We start from the raw sequence: 26,247 nt of genomic DNA, 5'->3' as shown, positions 1-26,247 counted from the left end.
AAATGTCCATCAATGGATGACTGGATAGTGAAAATGTGGTATATATGCACCATGGAACACTACTAAGCCATAAGAAAGAATGAGATTCTGCCATTCACAACAGCATGGATGAACTTGGAAAAACTATGTTAAGTGAAATAAGCCAGGCACAGGAAGAGAAATACTGCATGTACTCACTCATAAGTGGGAGCTAAAATATAAATAAATAAAAGAAAGAGGAAGGAAGGAAGGAAAGAAAGAAGAATCATAATAAGTTGAACTTTCAGAAGAAGAGAAGAGAACTGTGGTTACTAGAGGTGGAAAAGGGGTACAGGGGAGTGGGGATAGTAAGAAATTGGTTAATGGACACAAAACAGCTAGTTAGGAAAAATAAACCATCTATAACTAACATTAATTTGCTGCATACTATCAAATGGCTAGAAGAGAGGAGATTGAATGTCCTCAACACAAAGAAATGATTAAGTTTTGTGATGATGAGTTTGCTAATTGTCCTGATTTGATCATCACACAGTGTACGCAGGTATTGATATTCAACTCTGTACCCCATAAATATGTACAGTCAGTTATGTTTCATTAAAAAAACAGAAAAAAATGCATTTTAGAGCACATCACCCCATTGCGTATTGGATTTGCACTTTTGCTAGGATACAGACCAAAACTCTTGACCTGGCATTCTTAGACTTATTCAAGTTTGACATGCTCTTTCCTACTCCAAGTCCTTTTTTTACATGCTCTTCTCTAATCTTAGAGCTCTCAGCTCAAACCTCTGTTTCTTAAAGAAACCCCTTCTGAGGATTCCACTTGATCAAGATTCTCAACTAATTACTTAAACCACAAAGGCACGTTACCCACCACACCTCTCCTGCCATTCATCTCAGTTGAAACTTTATATTTATTCACAAATTTATTTGATAGCTGTCTCCTAATAAAACTACAAGTTCCATAAGATCAAATAATATGTCTATTGTATTCACCATCCCAGTGCATCCCTATTGGGTAATATGTATTGACCAGGCAGCAATATAAATGATGGATGATGCCAGTAAAGGCAAAGATATGGCTGATAAGCTCAATGACACTGTTCTTTCCAAAGCATGTCTTTTACATTCTCAGTAACATCTGAGAAATCAGACCAAAACAAAGCATGCCATAGAGAAGAGAGATACATGCCCAGTTTTTGTTGATAAAAAAATCATGTGCTACTAAAATTACTAAACAGTCAAGTAGACAGCAATCCTTGGAAAAATTACCAAATAAATTGCTAAGCAGAAGTCTGTGAGCACTTTCAAAGAGAAATTGGTAATTAACATGGATTTACTAAAATCTAGTTATGTCAAACTAATGGCATTTTATTTGGTCTGGGATGTTATCTTGGTTTCTTTTTTTTTTTTTTTTTTTTTTTGTCTTTTTCGTGACCAGCACTCAGCCAGTGAGCGCACTGGCCATTCCTATATGGGATCCGAACCCGCGGCGGGAGTGTTGCCGCGCTCCCAGCGCAGCACTCTACCAGGTGCGCCACGGGCTTGGCCCCAGGGATGTTATCTTGGAAGGCCATGGAAATTTCATAGAGAATTTAAATTTAAATAAAACTTTATAAAAAGATATCATGATTTCTTTGAATTGAGACTATGTCATATGAAATAGGTTTCATAATCCATAAAAGAACATTTCTATATATCTGATATATAAGCTTCAACGTGAAGTAAGATTTCCAATAGAAAGCCATCTTTTTCATCTATTTCCTTACTATTAAATTAGATAAATACATAGAAGGAAATGTATAAATTTTGGAAAAAAGCCTGTGTCCAAACTCTCTTTCATAAAATTGATTTATCATGAAAAAAGAATGTGGGATCCAATCTACACATTCCTAGATAACCTTCAAAACAATTGAAGGGTGCAACTAGAATTGACAGCGGAAATAAAGCTTCAATCTCATTGACAAAAAAGCATTAGGAAGAAATAAAAATCTATGGAAATATTTATTTCAGGATTATTTACAGGAGGAAAATAACTGGAATCTGCCTGAATACCCAGCAACAAGGGAAATATCATCATCAACTACAACAACAAAAATACAATAAATGAGAAAAAAGTTATTAACAAATATTTCCCCAGTTACATCATGTAAGTGTATGTGTATGCATGTATATGTATTTTATATTTTTTAATTTCGCTTTTTAAATATATAAAAAATTAAAATAAAATTAAAATTCGAACCAAAAACCCAGTGTATCTTTTTCAGTTATTCTGAATTAGACAAGGCCTATAGATAAAATTTATATATAAAGCATTATTATGAAAACTGGGAGAACCATATCGAACAATGGAAGGAAGAGCAAAAGCTGAAAATCGAAAGTTAGTGATATGCAGCCTCAGCCATTTTTCACAGCACACTTACTTATGATCTCTTCAAAAGGAAGGAAGATAGATGCTGAAAATGTCAAATCAGCTTTGGCAGCTAGGGTGAGAGTCAAAGGGTGAATACACTTAGCAGAACAAAGCATTTGGTAAACACATGAAACTAATAGGCTCAACATATGGGGTATAATTCATATGAAAGGATCTGTTCCTCACAAACTCAAGATGAGCTCAAAGATTGAAAGCTCTCCAAAAAAACTAATGCAAGCTTAAGCAGTCAGCCTTCCATATCCATTGGTTGCACATCCGAGGATTCAACCCACCCAGGATCGAAAATATTTAGAAAAAAAAATTGAAAATAACCATACAATAGTAAAAAATTATGCAAATAAAAAACAATACAGTATAGCAACTATCTACATAGCACATACATTGTATTAGGTATTATAAATAACCTAGAGATGATTTTAAAATATACTCAAATGGGAGGATGTGCATAGGTTATATGCAAATTCTAAACCACTAGTATAAGGGACTCCAGCACCTGAAGATTTTGGTATCCACGGCAGGGATCCTGCAACCCATCCCCAGTGTATACTGAGGGACAGACTATATTGTATTAACAAAAATATGATATCCTGAATCAGGGAGTTAAATTAGAAAACTCTCTTAACCATAACAAATACTAAGAACTAAGTGAGTACCAGGTATAGTACTAGTCTCACATTTCAAGAACATACAAACTTATCATGTGTCCAATAAACAAGGTGACCAGGATATTGAAGCATATTAGAGCCTTGCCAATATATTAGGAAGACCTGTCAGTAACTGAATCCTTTCAAAACACTGGAAATACTTAAGCACAAGTTAGATAACCAACTATCAGGGGTGTTGCAGAGAAGACAGTACTGACTTCTCGAGAGAATGAACATTAAGAGCCTTTCCAGCAGACATCCATTGTCTATGGCAGAGGTGGCTGTCATTCACTACCAACATTCACTCTCATTCTCTGCACAGAATTGAGTGCAAAAAGCCACACTTCAGCCAGATTACATTCCTCAGTCTTTGTGTCAAGGTATGATGATGTGACTGATTCTCATTTGGGATCTGAATGTAAAATACAGGTAAGGTGATGTTTGTCATTTGTTGGCCAGAAATAGTAAGAAGTGTATGTGCCTTCTCCATGTCCTCTTTCTCTTTCTGAAAGCGGGATGCAAAGGACTTCAGTCTTAGGACAACACATAGCCACAAAATGGAACAGGTTTGCATGCATGACATTATACCTACCATGTTATAGGTGTGTGTTTGTGTGTGTGTGTGTGTGTGTGTGTGTTACTCATTATATGGAGAAAAGGTCTACATAGAAATATACAGGTGTATAGGTCATCAAATATTTAAAAGATATTGTGAAAACTATATTTCTTCTTTTAATAGTTGTTACCTTAAGGAAAGAATAATCTTTAAAATTTCAATAACACCTGAACACACTGGTTGCCATATTAGGCACTGACTATAAATGCAAATCCAAATAAAATAAAATATAAGCACGATCATGTGTTTCTTACCTTTGATTCTATCATTTGACATTAAAAACTAATAATCACATTAACAATTTTAAAAATGGAAACGGATGCATGCATTTTGACACAGTGAAGAACTGTCAGCATCAGCAGGCAAGAGTCAATGTCGGTGGCTTGTCTTTCAATGTAATTGATAAACTACAAGCTGTACTTGTGTTTCCTTTGCTAATGCCTTTAAAGCATCTACTACACACTGTGTGTACACCAGAGTCTGCCATTTGCACAAGGTCATACAATAACAGTAAAATTCTTTCCGTATCCTTCAGTTGGTCCAAATTGCAACATTTTCATATCAGTTTTGATTCCTGAACGGGACTTAAAATGAAAGCAAAGCAGCACAAAATATCTGCAGCTTTATCATGTCAGAAGCTCTAATTAAATAAATCTCTTTGCTGAATTAGCCTCATTATTTTAAAATAGAGCCTGTGCCCACTTCTGTTTTTCATTAACCAGTACTGCATTGACAAAGAGAAGTAAACAGAACATTGTATTCAAAATAGAGCCATAAATTTGTTATGTTTTTTAATTACAGTAATCTAATTTTTCAAATGTATATCCTCTATAATTATGGCTAAATATTCTTAGTAATATTACATAGAACTTAATTGTAGGAAACTTTTTCTCCTCTTAACGTTTTTAAATAATATAATTGTATTCTCTATCACCCACAGTGCCCTTTTACCCTTAGGAGGAGTCTATCATGCCTCATTATATGATTTTTCAGATCTCTCTAGTATACATGTTATTTATAAACTATCAAATTTTAAAAACAGTTCTAGTATAATTGTATATAAATTTGTTATGTGCATAATTTTTAATAACAGACAGAAAATGTAATAAATGCCTTATGTGCTGACCTCTCTAGGCAGTGTTCCTTAGTCATCTTCATTGTGCCACACTATCAATAAAGTTGTTGAGCATAATTCCATTAATTCACTGACCCACCAAGTTGTTTGCTAAGCATGAGAATCACAGAGGCAAATAGACAATGACCTTTGCCCTTGGTGAGCACACAGAAAAGACAGAGAAGTGGATGGTAAAATTGAGGGTAATGTATGAGGTGTTGTGAGAGAAGTACGTGGGGATTCTCGGAGAGTATGCAGAAGCCACTTCTAACTCAGATTAAGTATTGTCCAAGAAATTGTTATCCTTGAAGGTCCATGAGTCCTGGAGCCAGTCAAAAACAGGGCTGGTTATGTGGAGCAAAATGAAAAACAGATTTCCAAGAAGAGGGAGCAGAATGTTCAAAGGCCCGGAGACAAGGGGGAGCAAAGTATGTACGAGGGTATTTCAAAAAGTTTGTGGAAAAATAGAATGAAAAGATAATATGAATCTTTCCATGAACTTTTGGAAGTACCCTCGTATAAGTAGATCATGGCTGGAGTAGGAGGCTGGTTAGGTGAGGCAGGCAAAAGTTAGATTATAAAGGGAACACCATCTACTCACTTATTCACTCCATCATTTAACATCCTTAGATAAACTAAGGATTGTCTTTTTTTTTATTTTTTGGCGGCTGGTAGGTATGGAGATTGGTTGTCTAATTTGTGCCAGGCTCTGTGGATTCAGAATGAACTGTGATGTCATGAAATATCCATTCTAATACTCTGGAATACACAGAAAGCAAAATAAATAAGTAAAGTATGCAGAATATGTAGAAGAAATAAAGGCAGTGGGAAAAAAAAGAAAAAGAAAAAATATTCAAGGGAGTATTGTGAGAAGATTCCAGATTCAAATGGGTTGCTTATTATGATACTGAGAAAGATCTGAGGGAGCATGATTTATGTTATCTGATGGGAGAAAATTCTAGACAGAGGGAAAAACCGATATGAAATAGGCCCTAAACTGGGTGTGCCTGGTATAATCCAGGAACAGAGTGGAGGCCAACGGCTGGAGAAGAATGGGTTGGGGTGAGTAGTAGAAGGTGAAGTTAAAGGGAAAACAGGGGTTCTTATAGGCCATGGTGAACACTTCGGCTCAGAACAGAGCTGCATCAAGATGTGACTTACATTTTACAGGCACAGTGGCTCCCACATTAAGAATAAACCAAAAGGGAGCAAAGAAAGAATTGGCAGGACTAATTAGGAGGCTTTTGGAGTAATCCAGGTGAGGGAAGGGGGCTTGCAGCAGGGGGTGGCACAGAGAAGTGACTGTGCGCTATGTATACCTTGAAGATAGAAATGAAAGAATTTTTAAGGGGTTTGCATATGTTGCAGACAAAAAGAGAAATTAAGCATGACTCCAAAGCATTCAGCCGAGAAACTGTTAAGATGGAGTTGTAATAAGTTGGAAATGGAGAAGGCTGTGAGTAGAACAGGGTTTGGGGCAAGGACGGAGTTGTCATTCATTGAGAGGTGAAGGAGCATTGAAGAAGCTGATTGAAACATGGTAAGTTTGACATGCCTATTAGACATTCAAGTAGAGAAGTTGGATATGCAGGTAAAATTGGGGGGAATGGGAAGGTACTGGCTGCCTGTAGTCACTGAGTTAGTTAAACAGGGATAAAAGGCACGACAAGATTAGCTCTGAAGGTCTCAAAGCAGAGTGGCAAATATGAGAAAACCTTTGCTCCTTCATATGTAAGATGAGACTAACAAGATGAAGTGTATATTGAAGGAAATAGCGTACATAAAGCAACTAGCCTAATGGCAGAAAATAGCAGAAACTCTCAGCTAAGCAAACTTTTCACAGGCTGAAAATTTCCTAAAGGTACTGAATGTTCCTAGGCATCTCTCTTCACATATAGCAATGTAACAGGTACATGTTTAGTATTGAATGCAAATATAGTGAAATATCCATAATTATATTTCATTAAATAAATTATTTTATAAAGATTATTGCAGAGATTATTACATTGTAAAACTTCACTTATTAATCTTTATCTCCAAACCTCTGAATAGATACAGAATCATTTTCACTATTTAAACAAACTGAAAAGTAACCAATTCATTTAAATGCATATTACAAGTTCATGTTCCCCTTACTTTGATCTTTTATGTTTTAACTTTCTTAGGGCAAATGTGCACGTGAAGAAAAATTGTGCAGAAGTTAGTCATCAAATGTAAGTTTTCTGCTCTGAATATTATTGTAAATTTAGTAGGCTACACAGGGATCCAAGACGGTGGTGAGATAAAAATTAAGCATGCCATTATTCACACAATCCCCTTCCCTACTGCTTCTAGCAAAGGACAGAGCCTAAAAATGAAAGTTCATAAATGAACAGAAATACAATTTTAAAAAAGCAACATTATTATGAGTGAAAAATAAGTTAAATCAATAAATCAATGTCATTTAACTCAGATACGATAAAGAACTGCACAGACTAAAACTGAGACTTGAGATATTTATGCATCTCAACATACGCTGGAGTGTTTCCATTCAAGGGTAATAACTATACTGTAACTGAAAATATCTACAAAACTGGCATACAGTAGAGAAATGCCTGTGGGAGTAGATGTAAAATCAAGAACAGAAAGGCATTCTGGTCTTTAAAGAGAGTGATCCATTATAAACAACAATTACTTAGAGAACTTTGACTAGCAAGAATATTTGTACTAGTAAAAGTCCAGTATTAGTGAAATAGGAGGTACTCAGTTTTCCCTGGACTCAAGTTTCAGGACATGCCTCTGGGTTTCCAGCCACTCCCTGAGGTCTCAGGCCCCGCCTCTAGACCCTCCTCCAGAAGAAAGCTACTGCTGCCAGTTAGACCTATTTTCAGTACCAGCACTGAGAGAACTAGACCACAAGGGGTTGGCTTATGCTAATCCCGTGGCTGGCATGTTCAGTAGAGAGGAGTTACATAACCTAGTGGTCAGGCATGCTCAGTACAGTGGGGTTTAGCCTTTGAAGGACCTTCCACTAGGGGTGCTAGAGAGCACAGAATGTTCTTGGATATGCCTGGTGCGTGTAATGGGATTTGACCAATGAACATGCTCCAAGAAGCGACCAACTGAGCATGGGCAAGACTAAGTTTACATAACTGGGAACCACCCCCTTAATTGAATATTCCTTAGGGAGGGAAACTATAAAAGCTGAATCCCAACAGAAGGCACGGCTGTTGCTCACTGTCCAGCCAGCCTGCACTCTGCCTGTGGAGTGTGTCTTTCTTTCTTTTTGTATCAAGCTTACTTTCAACAGGCAGCTGCTCAGTCTCTGGAACCCGCCTGCACTGTGTACTGAACTTTAAGTATGTATTTCTTACTTGTGTATTAAACTTGGTGTGAGCCCTGCTCAGTCTCTGGGGCTATGCCACACTCTCTCTGTGAAATCTGTATCTCTTATCATTATAATAAACCTGTCTCGTTTTCTACTGTGACTCTGCTCTTGAATTCTTTCCTGTGGTGAAGTCAAGAACCTGGTAAGAGGATGGGGTGAGTTGAGGCCAACTATTGGGCTCCCTGGTCCATACCTCTGACATCATTAGCATTAGACAAATATATAAAAAGAAAAGAAGAAATGTTTACAAAGAACCATCAAGTATTATATTTGTGTAGTGCCTGTAAACCAGATCCATTTAATTTTTGACAAGCACCTAAAATGTCTTTGAAAAAATGAATTCTATATAACATCCTTTAAAATGTAATACAGTTCAAAACAATCAAAAGAATATTGTTGAAGGTCAGATAAAGATACCTTACCATTCATTTCCTTGTGAAGGGTTTTCCAGTAGTACTCGAATTATGTATAATAAGCAGCTTAATAATTTGAGAGAAAAATTGAACAGCCTTATTCTTAGACCTTTAAACAAAAAACAAAAGTTTGATTTTCATTTGAATATAGTTCTCAAAATTCTAAAAAGAATTGTTAAAAATATCAACTTTAAGTACAGCACTTAAATGCTACTTAGAAACTACAGATACTATAATTATCTAAACTCTCTGAAGTCCTTAATAGCTGAATCTTAATTATGTAAATATTGAAGCAAAACTGAGTTCGACAGAATGCATAAACTGCAAATGGCAGTGAACATTATATACTGAGAGTAAATCTAGGTTTTAACATTCAGAAGCCACAAAATTTACGTCCAGTCAAGGCTGGCTCAAGTATGTCTATAAGTTTAAACATTTTATATGCCCAGGAGTTTGGGGATAAAGTTTAGCTAATTAGAAAATTAGCTAAATTTGTAAGCTATGCTTACAAATTCACAGGATAAGTTACAAATCTTGAAACTTCAGAGCACCTTCTTGATTTTATTATAGAAAAATTATAATTATATTTATATAATTATATGTTATATATTTAATAATAATTACAGAATTATATTATTACATATATTAATTATATATTACATATTAATTATGTAATTATTTATATTACACATTTATTATATTATTATACAGAGAGAGGAATCATAAAAGCATACACACACACACACACACACACACACACGTATTTTGAGTTTGGCCAATTGAACTTTATTTTTAACTATGTTATATACTAATGAAATATTAATTTTTGTGGGAATTAAGACTATGTATATGACATGTATCTTTCAAACTGTGTAGGTCACAGTTACTCAGCCTGCAATATTTATTGATAATAAAGAAGGGTAATTAAAATTAAGCAAAACGTGCTTAAATTCTGATTAATAGGAACATTACCTTTCCTGCAACTATCCAGTGGTATCTGATTCATACATTATGAAAAAATTTTTGAGAAAGGCCTTTCTGTAATTATTAAATTAATAAAATCTTTAAATGAATGCCACTTTTTCTTTCTTTTTTTAGCTCTGCTGTTTGTGAGTTTACTTGTGGCAACATTTTTTAACAGTAAAAAGTTTAATGCTTATTAACTGCAGAATTTTTCCTAGGTGTTTATGTTAAAATGCTAAGTACATTTTATGGACTAGCTTCTTTATAAAGTCTTTTAAATTACTGATGACATTGCCATGGTCTTATAGAAATGGGTCTCCATGAATGACTGCTTAGTCAAAGTCGACTGCTGATGGCTTTCAAACATCCGTCTTCTCTGGCCTGGAGAGATAGGATTGTTAATATTGAAACTGAGGAAGCTTTCTATTCAGATGACGTGGCCCCTTTACCTATTGATGGTGGCTTCCTTGGAAATTCTAAACAACCAGTTAAAAAGGGATTAGTTATTACAAGCCTTGGCCATGAAGCCTAAAATACCAACATATTTATCATAGTCAGCATTTGGATAATTTTCCACAAGAAGGCTTCTCTCTTTGAACCCTGTTTACCTAATTAGGCATAACCTAATTTAGACCACCTTAAGAGGATTCAGGGATCAAAATTCAATCTGATGCAGATCTCTCCATTTCTTGTTGACATTTTAAGCAATAATCATGTGAAAAACTGCACACTGGCTTATTATAAATGGCTTTGAAAATTATGTAGTATTATGGGGAGACAACATGAATCACTGACAGTTCAACCTTCAACAGGCTTGAAGGGCAAGGACTATGTCAATTTCATGACCTCTTGAAGTTCCAATGTTTCCCAAATTAGTCTGATGATAAGAATTATTGGGATGTTAAACTCTGAGATTCACCATTATTTCCTGATGCAAAATCTTGAGGCAAAGCCTAAGAAGAACCCGCACATCTCAGAGCACCCCTGACATTTCTTATTATTAGACATGATGAGGAAATATTAAACTCTTCCCCCAGTAAATCAGACAATAATTCCCATTGTGGTCAGTGAGAATTACCAGAACCTTCTCAAAATATAATGTTTTAGATGTCCCTCAAGTGAAAATGTGGGAACCCCTCATTTACATTATTTTCCTTAATGTGTCTATTAACTCAGATAGTACACTAAAAAGTCTATTTATTGATGTGGAATTTGGAGAATTAAAGGTATTCAAGAGGCATTTACATCACTAGATGTAGTATCTATAGTTTTCTAAAATTTTACTGCCTTGCAGACAAGGTTACTAATTTTATTATTCTATATAAAAAGTATTTATAAAAGATTGTACAGCTGGAATTTTTTGAGGTAAACATATATACAAACACACAGAGTGGGGAATGAAATGGATAACTTACTTGATCTCTGGTTTTTAATGAAAAATAACTTAAGTCTTTCTTTGAATGTGTTTTCATTCATATAGAATTCAACTTGTACCCTGCAAACAGAAAATAAAAACATAAATTTTACACAAGTTCAATCACATCTTTACTTTTATGAAGATCAATAAATATAAACTGATTTTATAACTATCAAATGGCCCTGAAGGCAAATATATAAGAAAATAAATTATTCAATTTAATGCATTAATTGTTTGAGTGAATTACCCTCGACAGAATATGAGGATTTAGTAAAATATTAATTTTTTAAGAGATGCAGTTACTTTCTAATTTTAAAAATATAGTCTGTTTCAAGCATCATATCTAGTAAATGTCAATTACCTGTAGTAATGAATGTAATAAGTGGTATGGATGACTCAAAACTGAAATAATGCAAACGTCTTTAATATTTGTCTTTGGAATGATTCTGAGTCAGGGTTTTTCCAATTTTTTCTCCCTGTTGTAAAAATCAACTTTATGCTTGCAAAATTCAGTTTGGGAAACACCACCCCAGATATATTGAATCTGAATCTTAAAGGGCAGGGCCTGAAAATCTATTCTTTACAAGCCCTTCACTCCACCTGGAGCCTATTTGGGACACCACATTATGTAACACTGATCTTCTTATTTGGTTATTAAAATGTATATGGGTCAGCAAAGGCGTGGTAGTAGCAGATAGAATGTTAAAGTTACCATAGATAGATTATAAACCAGGTAACTCAATTAAGAGACTAAATATTATATATTTAACTCACTATAAAATGATATCAACAGTCTGAAAAAATAGTACTGTTCTAATATATGCATTTGCTTTCTCTCAATTCTAGCAAACTGTCTCTCATGCGATAGGGTGTAGTTAATGCTTTCAAAGTACTGAGTGAAAAGAAAAATTCTGTTCAGTGCATGGTGACTTGTTAATAACCACCAATTTTTAAATTAGTCTCAAACATTTATTATAACTTAGGATTCCAAAAATAGCTAATAAATCATTTTACATTTACACAAACAACAAAGATTTAATTTCATTTTTCCTAATATCACATGTTGAAGATGTAATCTATGTAAACTATGCAAGGTTTTTTTTTCACTTTTTATTTGTTTTTAGTAAGACTACATACTTGAGAGAAAACTGGGAGAAAGAAATTTATATATAAAGATGTTCATATATTAGAGAAATATTTCACTACTATATTATCTTATAATCTCTCTACTAGTCTGTATATATTCAAGAAGATCCCTAATGAGTTAAAAAGCAGTCTGTTGTGCAGCAAAAGCAAAAGGGCTTTTTTAATCAATCACAAGTCAAGTTCTATGTGATATCTTCTAAAAGACTTGAATACTCTCTTTTATCTCTTCTCCCTAAAGAAAATATTTCCATCCACAAACAATTTTTAATCCCTTTTCATCATTTCTTATTTTCTTTACCTTACATGTAAAATGGGAAAAGAAACAGAAAGCAAGATTCTCTTTACTTGATCATTTCTCCAGAAAGAAGCCACAAAAATTGCTATATCTTCCAGCAGAATTCTTCCATGTGCATGCCTGTACATGTGCTCACACCCCTACAAACCTGCACATTCACACATGCTACAAAAGTCCATGCACACACATATAGAAACAAAACTCCATTAGTATCTTGGAAATCCATCATTGCATCTGTTTCCCTCATTTATCAAATGAAAAGTCAGTTTGTTTTAAATAAAGTAACTAATACTGATATCAAGCTGAATTAGTTAAAATTTGTTATGGATACGAAAGCAAATTTGAGAGGACATGTGGCTATTACACAAGTAATTCAGCAAAGGACCTGCAGATTTGCTTCCTAGAATTATCAAATTTATAAGAATATGAGTCAAGTCTTCAAATAATATCTGGAGTTAAGTCCTGAATACACAACAGAGGAGCATTTTTTAACTAAAATGAGATCATCTAAAGCTTTAATCAAAGTAATGAGGGATCTGAAAGACGTATCACATGAGGAAAAGCACAAAGAACTAGAAATGTTTAATAAATATGAAGAGTTAGGAGTCACACAACAGTTATCTTGAAATGTTGAAGTGGCCAAAATTATTAAAATGAGATGACTGATAATGTGATATTCTATTAAATAGAACTAATAATACGGAAATATGAGAATTGTCCAATTTTGAAGTGGCCGTTATTGTGGAGTGGAGAACTACATAAAAATGTGCCAAAGACTGGATAACAGCTTGCAGGCCGCTATTTTTTTTTTCCTGAGAATAAAGACAATGTTGCATGTTGTCACATCTCTCAAATGACTTCCATAAGCCATCTAATTATAAAATTATGTGATATAATACTCTGAATGAATCTAGTGATCTGAGTCAATATTAACATTGAGGAAGGTGGATGATATCAAAGCATGAATTGATATGAATGCTTTTTAAAGCTAAAGCTAAAAAAACCCAGACAAGACATTTTTGATTCATGTCTTCTCTTAGGTACAGAAAAACATCCTTTAGGCTTACTACTTAGAGTACAGAGTGCAGCTTTCTTTTATTTGATCTAATGACAATTCTTCCCGGAATCTAGGCAGGTTAGTGATAGTGTACACTTTCAGGACCTCCCTCAGCACCATACGGTTTTCCAGCACTAGAGAATTTAGTACAAAATTTAGTGTTTCTCCTTCCCAACATTTATCGTGATTTTAACTGATTTTAAGTATTCTCTCAGCATTTCCTTTTCCAGATTGAAATGTGCTTTTCCTTCTTTCCTTCCTTCCCTCTTTTTTCCTTCCTTCTTTCATTTCTTCTGACCTACCTCCCTCCATCTAACTTTATCCAAATTTACTTCCATCTAGCAGGTCATATTATTATACTCTTTCTGGACCTTTGAAAAATACACTAGGGCAAATCTGTTCTCATCACTTCTTAAAATGTCATTTCTATCACATGTTGATTCTAAAGATAGAATTTTGAATCATTTTGTTACATTTATTCTAATACAATAATAATGATTATACTTACCAAAAAATAAATTGGAATTGCAATCATTACTAGATGGTACCTTCTATGAAATATGCTCTCATTGTTTAATAGTGTTGTTTTGATGACGGTCAACGGTGTTTTACTATTTTATTTCGGTAGATATGATATATTCTTTAGGATGCTTCTGGGTATTTTATTATTTTGGTTGGTATTTTCAAAATGTTTTGTTCCAATCTTTAACTTTTTGTCATTAATATTATAAATAACTACCATGATTATGTCCTCTGGAAATATTGCCCAATATTCCTACTTACATTTTAATGTTCTTGTCTTATTACATAGACTAGCACCTTTAAGGGAAAAAAAGTTATTTTTGTAATAGTAAACTACTCAGGTAATGTACTACTGGATTCATTTTCCTATACTTTTTAGAAGTTTTTCTTCTATAGTCATAACTAAGGTTCGTGTGCTCCTTCTTTAGAGGATTCTAATATGTTCAAATACGAATTGAAAAACTCTCCAGATTTTTCTATGCTCCAGAACAATTTTAAATACTGCAGATTTTTTTTTTTTTTGTATAACCATCATTAATTTTCTCTAACAATGTCAACTGCATTAATGTTGATTTTAATTTGTACTTTTTTTTTCATTTTTCTCTTATTCTGTTGCTCTGGTACTTGAATTTTGTGTAAAAGTCACCCAGGATCTTGTTAAAATGCAATTTCCCTGTTTCAATAACTTTCTTATTCAATAACTTTAAAGTAGAACTCATCATTTTAATGACACAAAACAATAATTCTGTTCCAGATTGTTAGTGTACTATTCTTGCAGAAACACTATTTTTCTCCTATTGTGTGCTATTGCCTTGAAATCTGTTTAACATGCCAAACTTGTGCAGACATTCTCTTTTGGATCTTATAGCAGATACAGATCACTATCAAAGGGAGATTCTTCTTCTATGTCTACTTGGTGCTACCTGGTGCTATTTCTGTATTCCCTCCCTCTGATTCTGCAATACTGGTCATTGGAGTTCATGTATAATATTTTTATTACTGTACTCATCTCAAACAAGGCATTATTTGCCTGGACCTTCTGGTCTCAGCAGGCAGGTTCAATGGATGCATTTTAATCCTGCTCTCTCTATCTGTTGCTGGTTTTCCTTTTAAAAAAATCTACATCCAGATAGCAAGTTAATACACATAGCTCCCAGTACAACTCCCATTTCTAAGAACTTTTCACCTGGAGTCATTTCTGTACTTCTAGATTGTGGCATCCTCCTAATTTTGTGCTTGGTGCTCTCAGATGAGTAAGGAGAAAAATGTAAAAATCACTCCACGTACTATGGCCAAGGTTCTCTCACTATTCTCACCACTAGCAAACCCTAAGATGGGATTGCACTTATGAAAATTACACCTTTTTAAATGTGCTACATTACTCTAAATTTACCCCTATTTTCTCTAAAGTCATTGTTATGGGTTAAGTTACGTCCCCCCAAAAGATATGTTGAACTCCTATCTTCCAGTACCTCAAAATGTAACGACATTCGGGAATGAGGTCATTGCAGATATAATTAGTTAAATTAAGATAATAGGGTCATTGCAGATATAATTAGTTAAATTAAGATACGGTCATATTGGAGTAGAACGTGTCCTTAATCTGATATAACTTTATAAAAAGAGAGAAACTTGGATGGAGACACAGACACAGAAGAAAGATGGCCATGTGAAGACAGAGGCAGAGACTGGAGTTATACTGCCACAATTCAAGGAAGATCTGGGATTACAGAAGGTGAAAAAGGCAAAGCAGGATAGGATCCCCCCTTAGAGCCTTAGTAGGGAGCATGGCCCTGGCAACACCTTGAATTCAAATCTTTAGCCCCCATAACTGTGTCAATAAATTTCTATAGTTTTAAGGCAACTAGTTTGTGGTACTTTGTTATGACAGGCTTAGGAAACTAATACAGTCGTTTTCTATGATGCTGACATTAGCAGTTCTCAGCCATACTAAGTCCATTAGAAGGTAAACGCCATAAAGGCAGGAACTATGTTGAGTTTTGTTCACACTCACACCTTCAGCATCTCACATATTACTTGGAACATACTAGACATTAAAGATGACCAGTGAATGTCTCAGTGAAGGGGTAATGTGGTCCCCAGTTCTTTCTTTGGTACAAACCTTAAGGAATCTGAGTCAGTAGTATGGAGGGAGAGATAAAAGCATCTTTCTTTCCTTCCTCACATTATAACTATTTGAGGATGCAAAATTTGGGCATGTGCTTGTGGTAAACTGAACCTCTGGAAGCTCTTTCTTATTCCACCTTGATCTGCTTTGTGATTAATGATATTTCTCTGCAGATTTTTGAAAACAGGTTTTCTTAATTTAGATTTATTTGTGCTTTTGTGTCTCAATTATTTTAATAAATATTTAAGACAAAATTACACTACTGTTAATTTATTTGATTTTTGCAATATTACTATGAGTTAAGTAAGGCAGATGTCAACTGTATCTTACAGAAAAAGAAATTTTGATATAATAATTTTAGTGACTTGCCTAAGTTCGTGCAGCTAAGACTAAGACAGAGTTGTGATACTAGTCTTTCCATTACCCTTCTTGCCTCCTGCCTCCTCATCAAATTGATACTTCATTATTAGGAAAGTTCTAGATTATTTGTAAAATATTACAAAATTGCAAACAACAAATCCACATGGGGATTCTGGGAGGTGTTTCATTTCTGCCCTTGATTATTGACTCTAAACCAGACTCCTATGCATTTCCAAATATTCATTCCTAACTTCTGGTAATTAAATTATTTAACAGAGCAATCATTCAAATGCAGGCTTGTAAAAAATAAATTTATAAATAAGCCTACTATTCATTTTTCATTTTTAAAAAGTAGTTTTATCAGTTCACGCTCAAGTGCTTCCAATGCGTTGCCACCTGGCTTCCGACATCTACTATATGCACACAGATAATCTCACTTTAATCACTACAGAGTCCCTTCTAAGGCAGTTCCTGACCTTTTTTTTTGCCTTCTAATTCTTTTCATAATTACTCAAGCCTAATATTCTCTACTCCTTTAGTCAGCAACATCTTATAAGCAAGCAGAGATTAAGTTCGATGACGTGGTAGCATTCTCTCCATTTTTAAAATAAATTTTAGAATAATGTCATTTTTTGGAAAGGGAACTCAGCCATACACACTCATATATATGCATGTGTTTATATATGTTATATATGCATATATATAATATTGTGTGTTGTCATGATGATGAAGAAAAGAACCTAAAGTGTTAATGGCCATCAATTTCTTTTCATTATAAATATCACTGACAGCCCCTCCATAATTGCATTTACTCTCCTGCCAGTCCTTGGTGTACACAACTTGCAGACAGCTGGAAATACACAGCCTTGTGGTTTCCACGGTAAAACACATGACAAATCCACCCAAAGAATACTTTTGAGTTCAAGTTTCTCTTCAGTTAGAAAACTCATGTCCTCATGTGCAATGTTCATTTGCTGGGCTACTCTCTATACTTCTCATTTCATTTAAAGTAATTAAATTTAAAGCAACCCCAATTTGACTTAAATCTAAGCATAAGAAACAAAAGATAAAGAATGTTAGGACAAGTAGAAAGGTATATTTTGTCATCCTTCAATTGCAAAGAGATTTTGCCTCTTCATGCCCCCACCCAACTGCATGAAGCATGTAGGCTTGGACCAAACTATCAAAAAGAGAAAATAAGAAGAGAAAAAAAAAAAAGAAGAAAAACTGCAAAAACCAGAACATTTATTCATTTTTGTCCTACTAAGTATATATAAAGGGCAGGAAAATACACAGCATTTAGGCTTGTAATGAATTATGTTTGGTAAGAATTATGCTGGGGTTTGCCCAACCGCCACCTAAAAGAAAGAAAAAGAAGAACAGAAAGACACTTCAAAATCATTCTCACCTTTTCCTTCTTACCCCACCTCCACCCCTTCCCATTACATCTATATATACACAGAAGCCCCCAGATGTAAAATACATACATATGTACGTACATGTACATATACAAATATATATACTCACACATGTCTGTTTACATACATTGTAGAAATACAAAGCTGGTAGCCACAATTGGGCTTTTAAGCTTATGTAATATGACTATAGGTAGCCACAATCCCACCATAAATGTAATAGCCCCCATGTCAAGCTCACAACAACTTTAACATGTAAACCCTCTTTTCTTTTTCTTTATACTTATAAGAATAGGACAGTTGATACCATGTAATATCTAACTCAAATAGGAATATTTCACCAACCATTTTAAAGCTTTCAAGGAAAATATAATGATGCTCTGACAGCCCAGGATTACTAAGAATGACATGGTTAAATAGCAAAGCCCAGTTTGGAGAAAAACGTGTGTATGTATGGAAAGGGAATCACTGAGTCTGAGAAAGTCAGACCTTGTTCAACAGATGCTATTGTTAGTATGAAACTGGAAATTACATGAAGACACTGATATGCAGTGAAGAAAGCACTTTTTATTTTTACTTAACATTTCCCACCAATAGCATACAATTTCAAATCAACCCTCCAAATGATCTCTTCCATTTTGCACTTCATAGGTAGAAGTCATAATTCATAATGGGCAGAGCTCACTGGGACACATACATTACTTTAAGATTTCTCTTAGTATTTAGTACTCTTTCTTAAGTAAAAGTAATATATATGATTTATAACAGGTAAATCATATTGTTCTTAATACATTTAAAGACAAGGCGATAATGTGGAGAAAGATGGGAAAATGGTCACAAATATAATTTTACTCAATAAAGAATTACAATAAAACTAATGAGTATTCTAGGGAAACTTTTTTTTTTTTAATACAACAGTTTGCATAGTCATTCTCTTTTTTTATCTTTTTATTTTTTTATTTTTTAGTACTGTATAAGTGCTAAGAGGAATAAGAGCATGGACTTCGGAATCAAATGATTTTTATTTGATTACCAGATCTGCTAAATGTTACTCTCTGTAAAATGAAGATATTTCTTCCATTAAGAAGGGTTGTTAATGGAATTCAGGAAGATGCTAGATATGTCAAATATACAACTCAATAATGGCTACTAATAAGTTTTATTTTTAGTGTGTTGGTAATAAAATTATTCCTATAATAAACCTTTGAAACTAGAAAAACAAAAACGGTGGATCACCTATTTCAACTTTATGCAGTTGATTCGTCCAAGAAACATTTTACTCAGGAAATATAAGGGTATATAACATTAAAGAACTTCACTGTCTACTTCAGAATATTTCTACAGATCAGTTTATTGGAGATAATATAGTCTGCTCACCTGAGCAAACACATTATTTATCAAACAATAGGTTACTAATTAAGACTTGTTTCAAAGCCCTCACTTTGCTGTGTCTACTAATGCTAAATGATTTGTCAAGAATTTGGAGGATTTTGAATCAGTTTTCCATCTTGAAAGATCTTTCTTATACCACTTTAGGCCTGAAGCCAAAACCTGGTAAATGTCTTACTTCTAATATCTCTCTTCTGAAACATTGCTACAGCTTACTCACTAAGTGCAGGGAGCTTGAATAAACTTAGTTTTGCTACATTAACAGGTTTTCTGGTGACATTTCGATTATCTAAACAACAGTACAAAGATAATGATCCTATACCTGCTGCTCCATATTTTTCTATATTTTTACTCAAAAATAGATGCGGCTTGTATTATTTTAATGACTGCATGGTATTCTTCTAAATTAACATTCACCATTTCTTCACCAATCCCGCACCAATAGATCTTTAGGTTTTGTTTGTTATCATAAATAATAATAAAGAAAAAATAATCTATATTTTATAATAAATAAATATAAATAAATAATATATATTTTATATTTTTACTAATAATGTGAAATTTAAATGTTAAGCTATTTTAAAATATACATTTATGTCACAAAGTGTAGCAGTAATTAAAAATCTGGTTATCGTATTCTTGCCATTTTATTAGTTAAAAAAGCCACTTTCATGAAGCCATCCCCATACATTTTCCTCAAACTGTCTGAGAAAGTAGACAACGATATAGTTAAAATGTGAAAATGCTTTTATACTAGAGTAAAATTCACGTCAGTTCTGTTGGAAAAACTATCCAAACCTTGGAAATAAGCAAAAGCAATTATTATATGCTTTTTTCAGTGTAGTGTTGGGCTTCTATTTTTTGTGGTATTTTACAACTGTGACAGAGTAGACATTAACATTTAGAGTTTTGTCTAATAGATATGCAAAGAATTTCTGTCAAATAAGAGATAACTCCAAAGGTTATGATGTATGGTCCTGTAGGACTAGAGTGGAAGATGCAGCCAACCCAGCAAACTTATTCTAACATTGCCTAGAAATACCTAGTATAACAAATGCCCTGTAGACCAGCTTTAATGTGTTACTGTTTTTCTCATTACTTAGTAAGTTAAATAACATTTTTGACATGTTTTCATCTTATATTTGTATAAAGGACATGTTTTTTAACATTTTGAAAATTAGGCTTTAACAGTCTCTCCTCAAATTAATAGTAATTTTTTACTAATGGCCAATATAATTTAAGTTGGTGCCATCACTTTGGAAAACAAGTGTTATTTATATTATAAAATTACCCATAAATTCCATAAATTTCCAATCAAAACCATTTATAAACTCATTCTATAGTGGGTAAAAAATCAAACTATACAAGTCTCTTGAGAAGTAGAATAAAGGGTAGAGATTTTCCCTACCTGTTATCAAGACTATAATTATGGTGCAGTAATTAAGACATTATAGAAGTGTCACAGAGAAAGAAAAATTGATTAGTGGAATAAAAAAAGTAAATAAATTGACTCATGCATATGTTAAGTATCAATATATAACAAAGGTGATATGGCAGATCAATAGGAAAAAAGAGGAGTTATTCAGCAAATTGATCATTTAAATGGCTATCTAAATAGTAAAAAAATGAAATCAGATCTGTCTCACACCATGTGGATTAAATCACAGCCTGACAAATTAAGAAACATTTTTAACTCTTATTAAAAAATTATGGGGCCGGCCCTGTGGCTCACTCGGGAGAGTGCGGCGCTGTTAGCGCTGAGGCTGCCCGTTCGGATCCTATATAGGGATGGCCGGTGCACTCACTGGCTAAGCGTGGTACAGACCACACCGGGCCAGGGGTTGCGATCCCCTTACCGGTCATAAAAATAAATAAATAAATAAATAAAAATAAAATATAAAAAAATTATGGTAAATATCTTTTTTTGACCTTTGAATAGTAAAGGGGTAATTAAAATCAAAAACAAAAACAAAAACCATAAAGTATATATTAAAATCTTTGCCTGGAACAATAAGAATGTTTACAAGTAAATAACTTCACTAATGGGCTCAGAAAATTTTAAAAGCTCAAATTTATCAAAAACAATAATTATTTGAAATCCTAAAGAGAATGAAAAGACAAGTGCACAACTGGGAGAAGATATTTGAATTAAAAAAACTGACAAAGGTTAAAAATTAAGAATATATACAAAATTCTTAACAATCTTTAAGAAAAGAACAATCATGCAACCAAAAGATGAGAAATGGTATTTCACAGAAGAGGAACTATATTGGCTAATAAACTTAAGAAGAAATGTTCAAGCTCAGGGAAATGTTTATATCCATTTGATTAGGAAAATGAAAAAGTATAATAATGCTAAATTTTGGAGAGATGTGAACCAAAGAATATCTTATTAATTGTCAGTGGAGTATAAGCTGGTGTGATTATTTTTGTAAACAATTTGGCATTATCTAGTAAAATTAAATATTTAAGTATTTACAATCCAACCGTTCCAGACTCTTAGATAAATGCCTTCGAAAAACTTAAGCACATGCACTAGGATGTATGCACAAAAATGTTCAAGGAAGCACTGTTCTTGTGAGCCGATTAAAACAAAACAAAACAAACAAAGACACAAACAAAAAGCCGGAAGAAACTTAAATAACCTGTGACAGGGAAATGAAAATTGTGGCATATTTATATAATGGAAAGTTGCAGTACAGATTAATGAACAATGGCTATGTGCAGCAACATAAACAGAACTCAGCAACATAATGTTGAATGGAAGATGCAAGTCTAAGACTACATGTAGTATTTGAACTTTATAAATTGAAAAATATTTAAAACCAAATAATAACTTGTCGAGTAAAATATATGTACCTGTTAAACTATATTTTTTAAAAGCAAAAGAATGAAAAGCCAAAATTAGAATAGAGATGACTGTGGGAGGAAGGCCAGAGAAAAGAATACAGAAATCCAGAGTTAGATGTAAGTTATTTATTAAATATTGGGTCTTAGAGCATCCATAGGTGTCTATATATTATTAATAAATTAATTAATTATGGAATGAAAAAATTAAGAAATGAAATAAATGAGGATCTATTCATAGAGTAATGACGAGAGTGTGCCACAAACTAAGAGTTACAGCTAAACTAATTTTGAGCCTCTGGGCATAATAAAAATTCTTTATTATTTTATAATTATAAAAAACAGCAGTGGGAGAATTTCAGGAGGCAAAGTGAGAAGAAATTTCCATACTTTATCAATATGTATAAATTAAACCTTTAGCACTGGTAGGAATTTGGTGGGGAACCATATAGTATAGGACTGGCAAGTTTGGATGGCAGAAGACATATGGAAGATTTTTTTGGATTTAAGAAATAACAACTATTTGCTATTTGCAAAGAGAAAAAATATGCGAGAAAAAATATAATACATTCATGGAATTAAAAGAAGTCAAAGTAGCTAGAACACAGGCAGCATATCAGGTTAACAGCATGATACACAAGTAGAAAGGTAGAAAGAAGCCCTTTTATGTTAAAAGAACATGAATAGAAGCTAAGCTAAGAAATATATTAATAAACACTTACAATAACATTATCAAGAGAAAATATTTATTGAAAATGCCTGGGCAATATGCTGAACATATAGATGTATCACTTTGTTTAATCCTCAAGACAAACTTAAATAGCTATTATTTAATATCTCCATTATATAGATTAGGAGACTGAAGCATTTGCACAGGGTCACACAAATCATAAGTAGTGGAACTAGTACTCACAGCCAGGCAGCCTAACTCCAAAGCCCACGCACTTTACCCTGATTTATATGAATCAAATTGTTTTTTATTTTTTAAGTTGTATTTTTATTTCTGATTACCAAACATACTTAAGGAGATTATAAAAATCTATTATCATCGCTGAATGAACATTTTAGGAATTTGCTGATTAAAATTTATTTACACAAGAAAAATGCCTAACAATTTCAATTTCAGCTAATTTAGTAAATACATTTTATTTCCTCAGACCCTGCCATGTGTCAAGTACCATATAACTGGATGTGGTATACATGAAAATGTGGCACCCAGATTCTCCCTCCTTCAATAATAGTTCAATAATCTCCAGCTGTCAGCTGCTTCAGTGTCTGCCTCGGCTACAAAAAGCCACCTTGCCTGAGGTCATGCCTTTCCCAGGATAGCACACAAGCCAAACTGCATAGGATCTGCTTCTGGAAAATCCAACCAGAGACAATGGCAATTCCCTTTTATTAGATTGTCTATAATTTTCATGGTAACTCTATCTGATCAAAAAGCAAGCAACTGATTATATTTAAACTGGCAACATACAGATAAGAGCAAATTGCTTTACCACAAAAAAGTTTTTAAAGTAATTCAGAATTCTGATTCTGAGAATATGGTAGACCAGATGTCCCATGAAAACCTCAAAGGCAACATCTAAAAAAGTTTAATAAATTATTACATACATGCATAAATACATACACAAGCAAACGCATGCACATTTTTTAACATGCATGGCTTAGCTAGCAGGAAAGAAAGGGAAATCCTTAGAAGCCAGAAAAGAAAGTAAGTTTCCAAAGAAGTAAGTTAGCACTGAAGCCATTGTTCATCCTGGTGTTGTCTACCAAGTTTTGATAATACAGAGTTTGTATTTTGACAGGCCAGTGACCTGTCAAAGAATTCCCCCACAAAGAGCTCCACAGAAATGCCCCATAGAGAAGCAGGATCCCTGGAAGGTGATATCATCAATGCATGAACTAAGAAAAGTCTCTTTCTTACAGCAGAAGCAGATGGTGAACACACTTAGCCATCTTGCCATAGTTCTCAGGAGTAACAAAAGAAAAAGAGAGACACTGAGACTTGTAATTAGCTTGCTAGAGCTGTTATAACAAAATAGCACAGATTTCTGGGTGGCTTAAACAAAAATTTATTTTCTCACAGTTCTGGAAGCTAGAAGTCCAAGATCAAGGTAGCATCAAGGTTGATTTCTCCTGAGGCCTTTCTCCTTGGTTTGCAGATAGATGGCCACCTTCTCAGGGGGTCCCACATGGCCTTTCCTCTGTGAACATGCATTCCTGGTGTCCCTTCATGTGTTCATATTTCCTCTTCTTACAAGGACACTAGTAGATTTGATTAAGGACCACTCTAACAGCTTCATTTTACCTTAATCACCTCTTTAAAAACCCTATATCTAAATATAGTCACATTCTGAGGTACTGGGGATTAGAGCTTCAATCTATGAATGTTGCAGGGAGACAATTCAGCTCATAACACTTTCTGAGTCTGAATCATTGACTCCAATTCCTCACCTCTTATGCCTTCTTAAACCTAGTCTACCTGTCCGTCAAATCAGCAATTATCAAGGTCGCCAGTAATCTCTACGTGGCACAATGCAGAAGTCAGGCATCAGTCCTCATCTCACTTATCCTATCAGCATTAGGCAGAGTTGATCACTTCCTCATCCTTGAACTACTTTCTTCACTTGACTTCCAGGATACCCCATTTTCTTGGTTTTTTTCTTACCCTACTCCTTCTGACTATCCTCAGCTAGTTCCTTCTCTTCTACTCTGAATCAGTCCTCTTTTACAGCTACAAGCAAAATGTAATCCATGTATATGCCCAGGATTGACGAATTTATATCTCCAGCCCAGTCCTCTTCCCCCAAACTCATATATTCAACTGGCTACTCAACTTTCCTACTTGGATGTCTAGTGGACATCTCCAACCCAGCATATCCACACCTAAATTCTTGATTTTCTACCCTGAAACCTTCTCCCCATGTAAACTGATCCCATGTAAATCCATCCTTCTTATGGTTCAGCCAAAATCATCTACTTATACCCAAATCCTCTTTTCACTTCAGTACATATTGTCATTCTCTAAAGTTGTTTGAATAGAAAAAATATCTTGGAAGAATATGTGGGAAAAGAAAAATAAAATGCTTGCAATAAGTATGTTCAGTTGAAACTAGCAATAGTGACCTAAAGCTATTTAAACTTGCCTTCAGGTTAAAATTTATTTTCAACACAAGAAATGGAAAAACAAATCAAAACAAAACTTTTGGTGAAAAATGGAAATGCTGAAAATATTGAATCCAAACTGAAGCTCATCCATGTATCAATTTACAAAAATAACAACAAAATATTTCACACCAAAGTACTGAGATGTGTAAAGTCTTCTATTCTAAGGCATGACCTTTAATTAAATATGACAGCAAAACCTGCCAGGTTGAATACGTAGTATGAGTAATGTATAGTGATACAGAGGACAGTACTGGAAAGGAAATAACCACCCACTTCTCATCTCCTTATTGTGTCTGAGAGAAGAGGTACCAGAGTAATCTACCTGCTAATTTTCCCTATGCTTCTCCTCTTCCTTCCCCTAATTAATTCTAATTATGGCCTCCAGGATTCTATAATAATTCAGAATTAATTTAAGTGAGAATAAGTTTGTAATCACATAGCTTCTAAGGCTTCGTTAAAGAGATACTAACCAGTTTTGCCTATAATTGTGTGTCCAATAGCTAGAACATAGTGGATGGCCTCTAATACACATAGAATTAAAAATTAATCTGCAGTAGTTACTTCTAACACCCTGTTAGCATGCAAAGTTGACACCTATCAGCATGCAGAGGCTGGCAATCTGAGGATACTGCCATCTGGCATTTATGCTGGGAAACAGAAACTCTCAAATAACCTTGCTCCAAAAGGGAGAATACATTTGTTAATTTGAGAATGCATGCTTCTGATTTGCTATGAATAATATGAATAATCTAGCATACTATGATACCTCTTTATTTCATCAGCCAGACTTAATTATCTCACAAGTTTTCAATAAAAATATTCAGCTTGACCTTAAGAAAAATAAACAACTCTTAAATTAACCAAGCTTTTCTTTTGCCTTGCTTCCAGACCTTGTCCTGCTCTCATTTGCATTGCAATCTGAACATTCTTCCTCACCAAATTCTTGGATAAGTGACACACATCTACTCTTG

The 26,247-nt window shown here is 34.0% G+C and overlaps 1 protein-coding gene across 3 annotated transcripts in view; it reads right to left on the bottom strand.

The window, feature by feature from the left end:
• KCNT2 (potassium sodium-activated channel subfamily T member 2) overlaps positions 1-26,247 on the bottom strand; it is a 388,988-nt gene that overhangs the window by 284,851 nt on the left and 77,890 nt on the right. For all 3 annotated transcript variants that reach the window (XM_063114556.1, XM_063114557.1, XM_063114558.1), the window contains exons 2-3: positions 10,945-11,024; positions 8,576-8,675 (exon numbers count right to left, since the gene is read on the bottom strand). In XM_063114556.1, coding sequence (XP_062970626.1) covers positions 8,576-8,675; positions 10,945-11,024 — 180 coding nt within the window. The remainder of the gene's footprint in view (positions 1-8,575; positions 8,676-10,944; positions 11,025-26,247) is intronic.

This window comes from Cynocephalus volans, chromosome 11 (assembly GCF_027409185.1).
Source record: "Cynocephalus volans isolate mCynVol1 chromosome 11, mCynVol1.pri, whole genome shotgun sequence".
NCBI lineage: Eukaryota > Metazoa > Chordata > Mammalia > Dermoptera > Cynocephalidae > Cynocephalus > Cynocephalus volans.
Note: the sequence above shows the minus strand (reverse complement) of the source record. Positions and strands in the feature narration are given on the sequence as shown.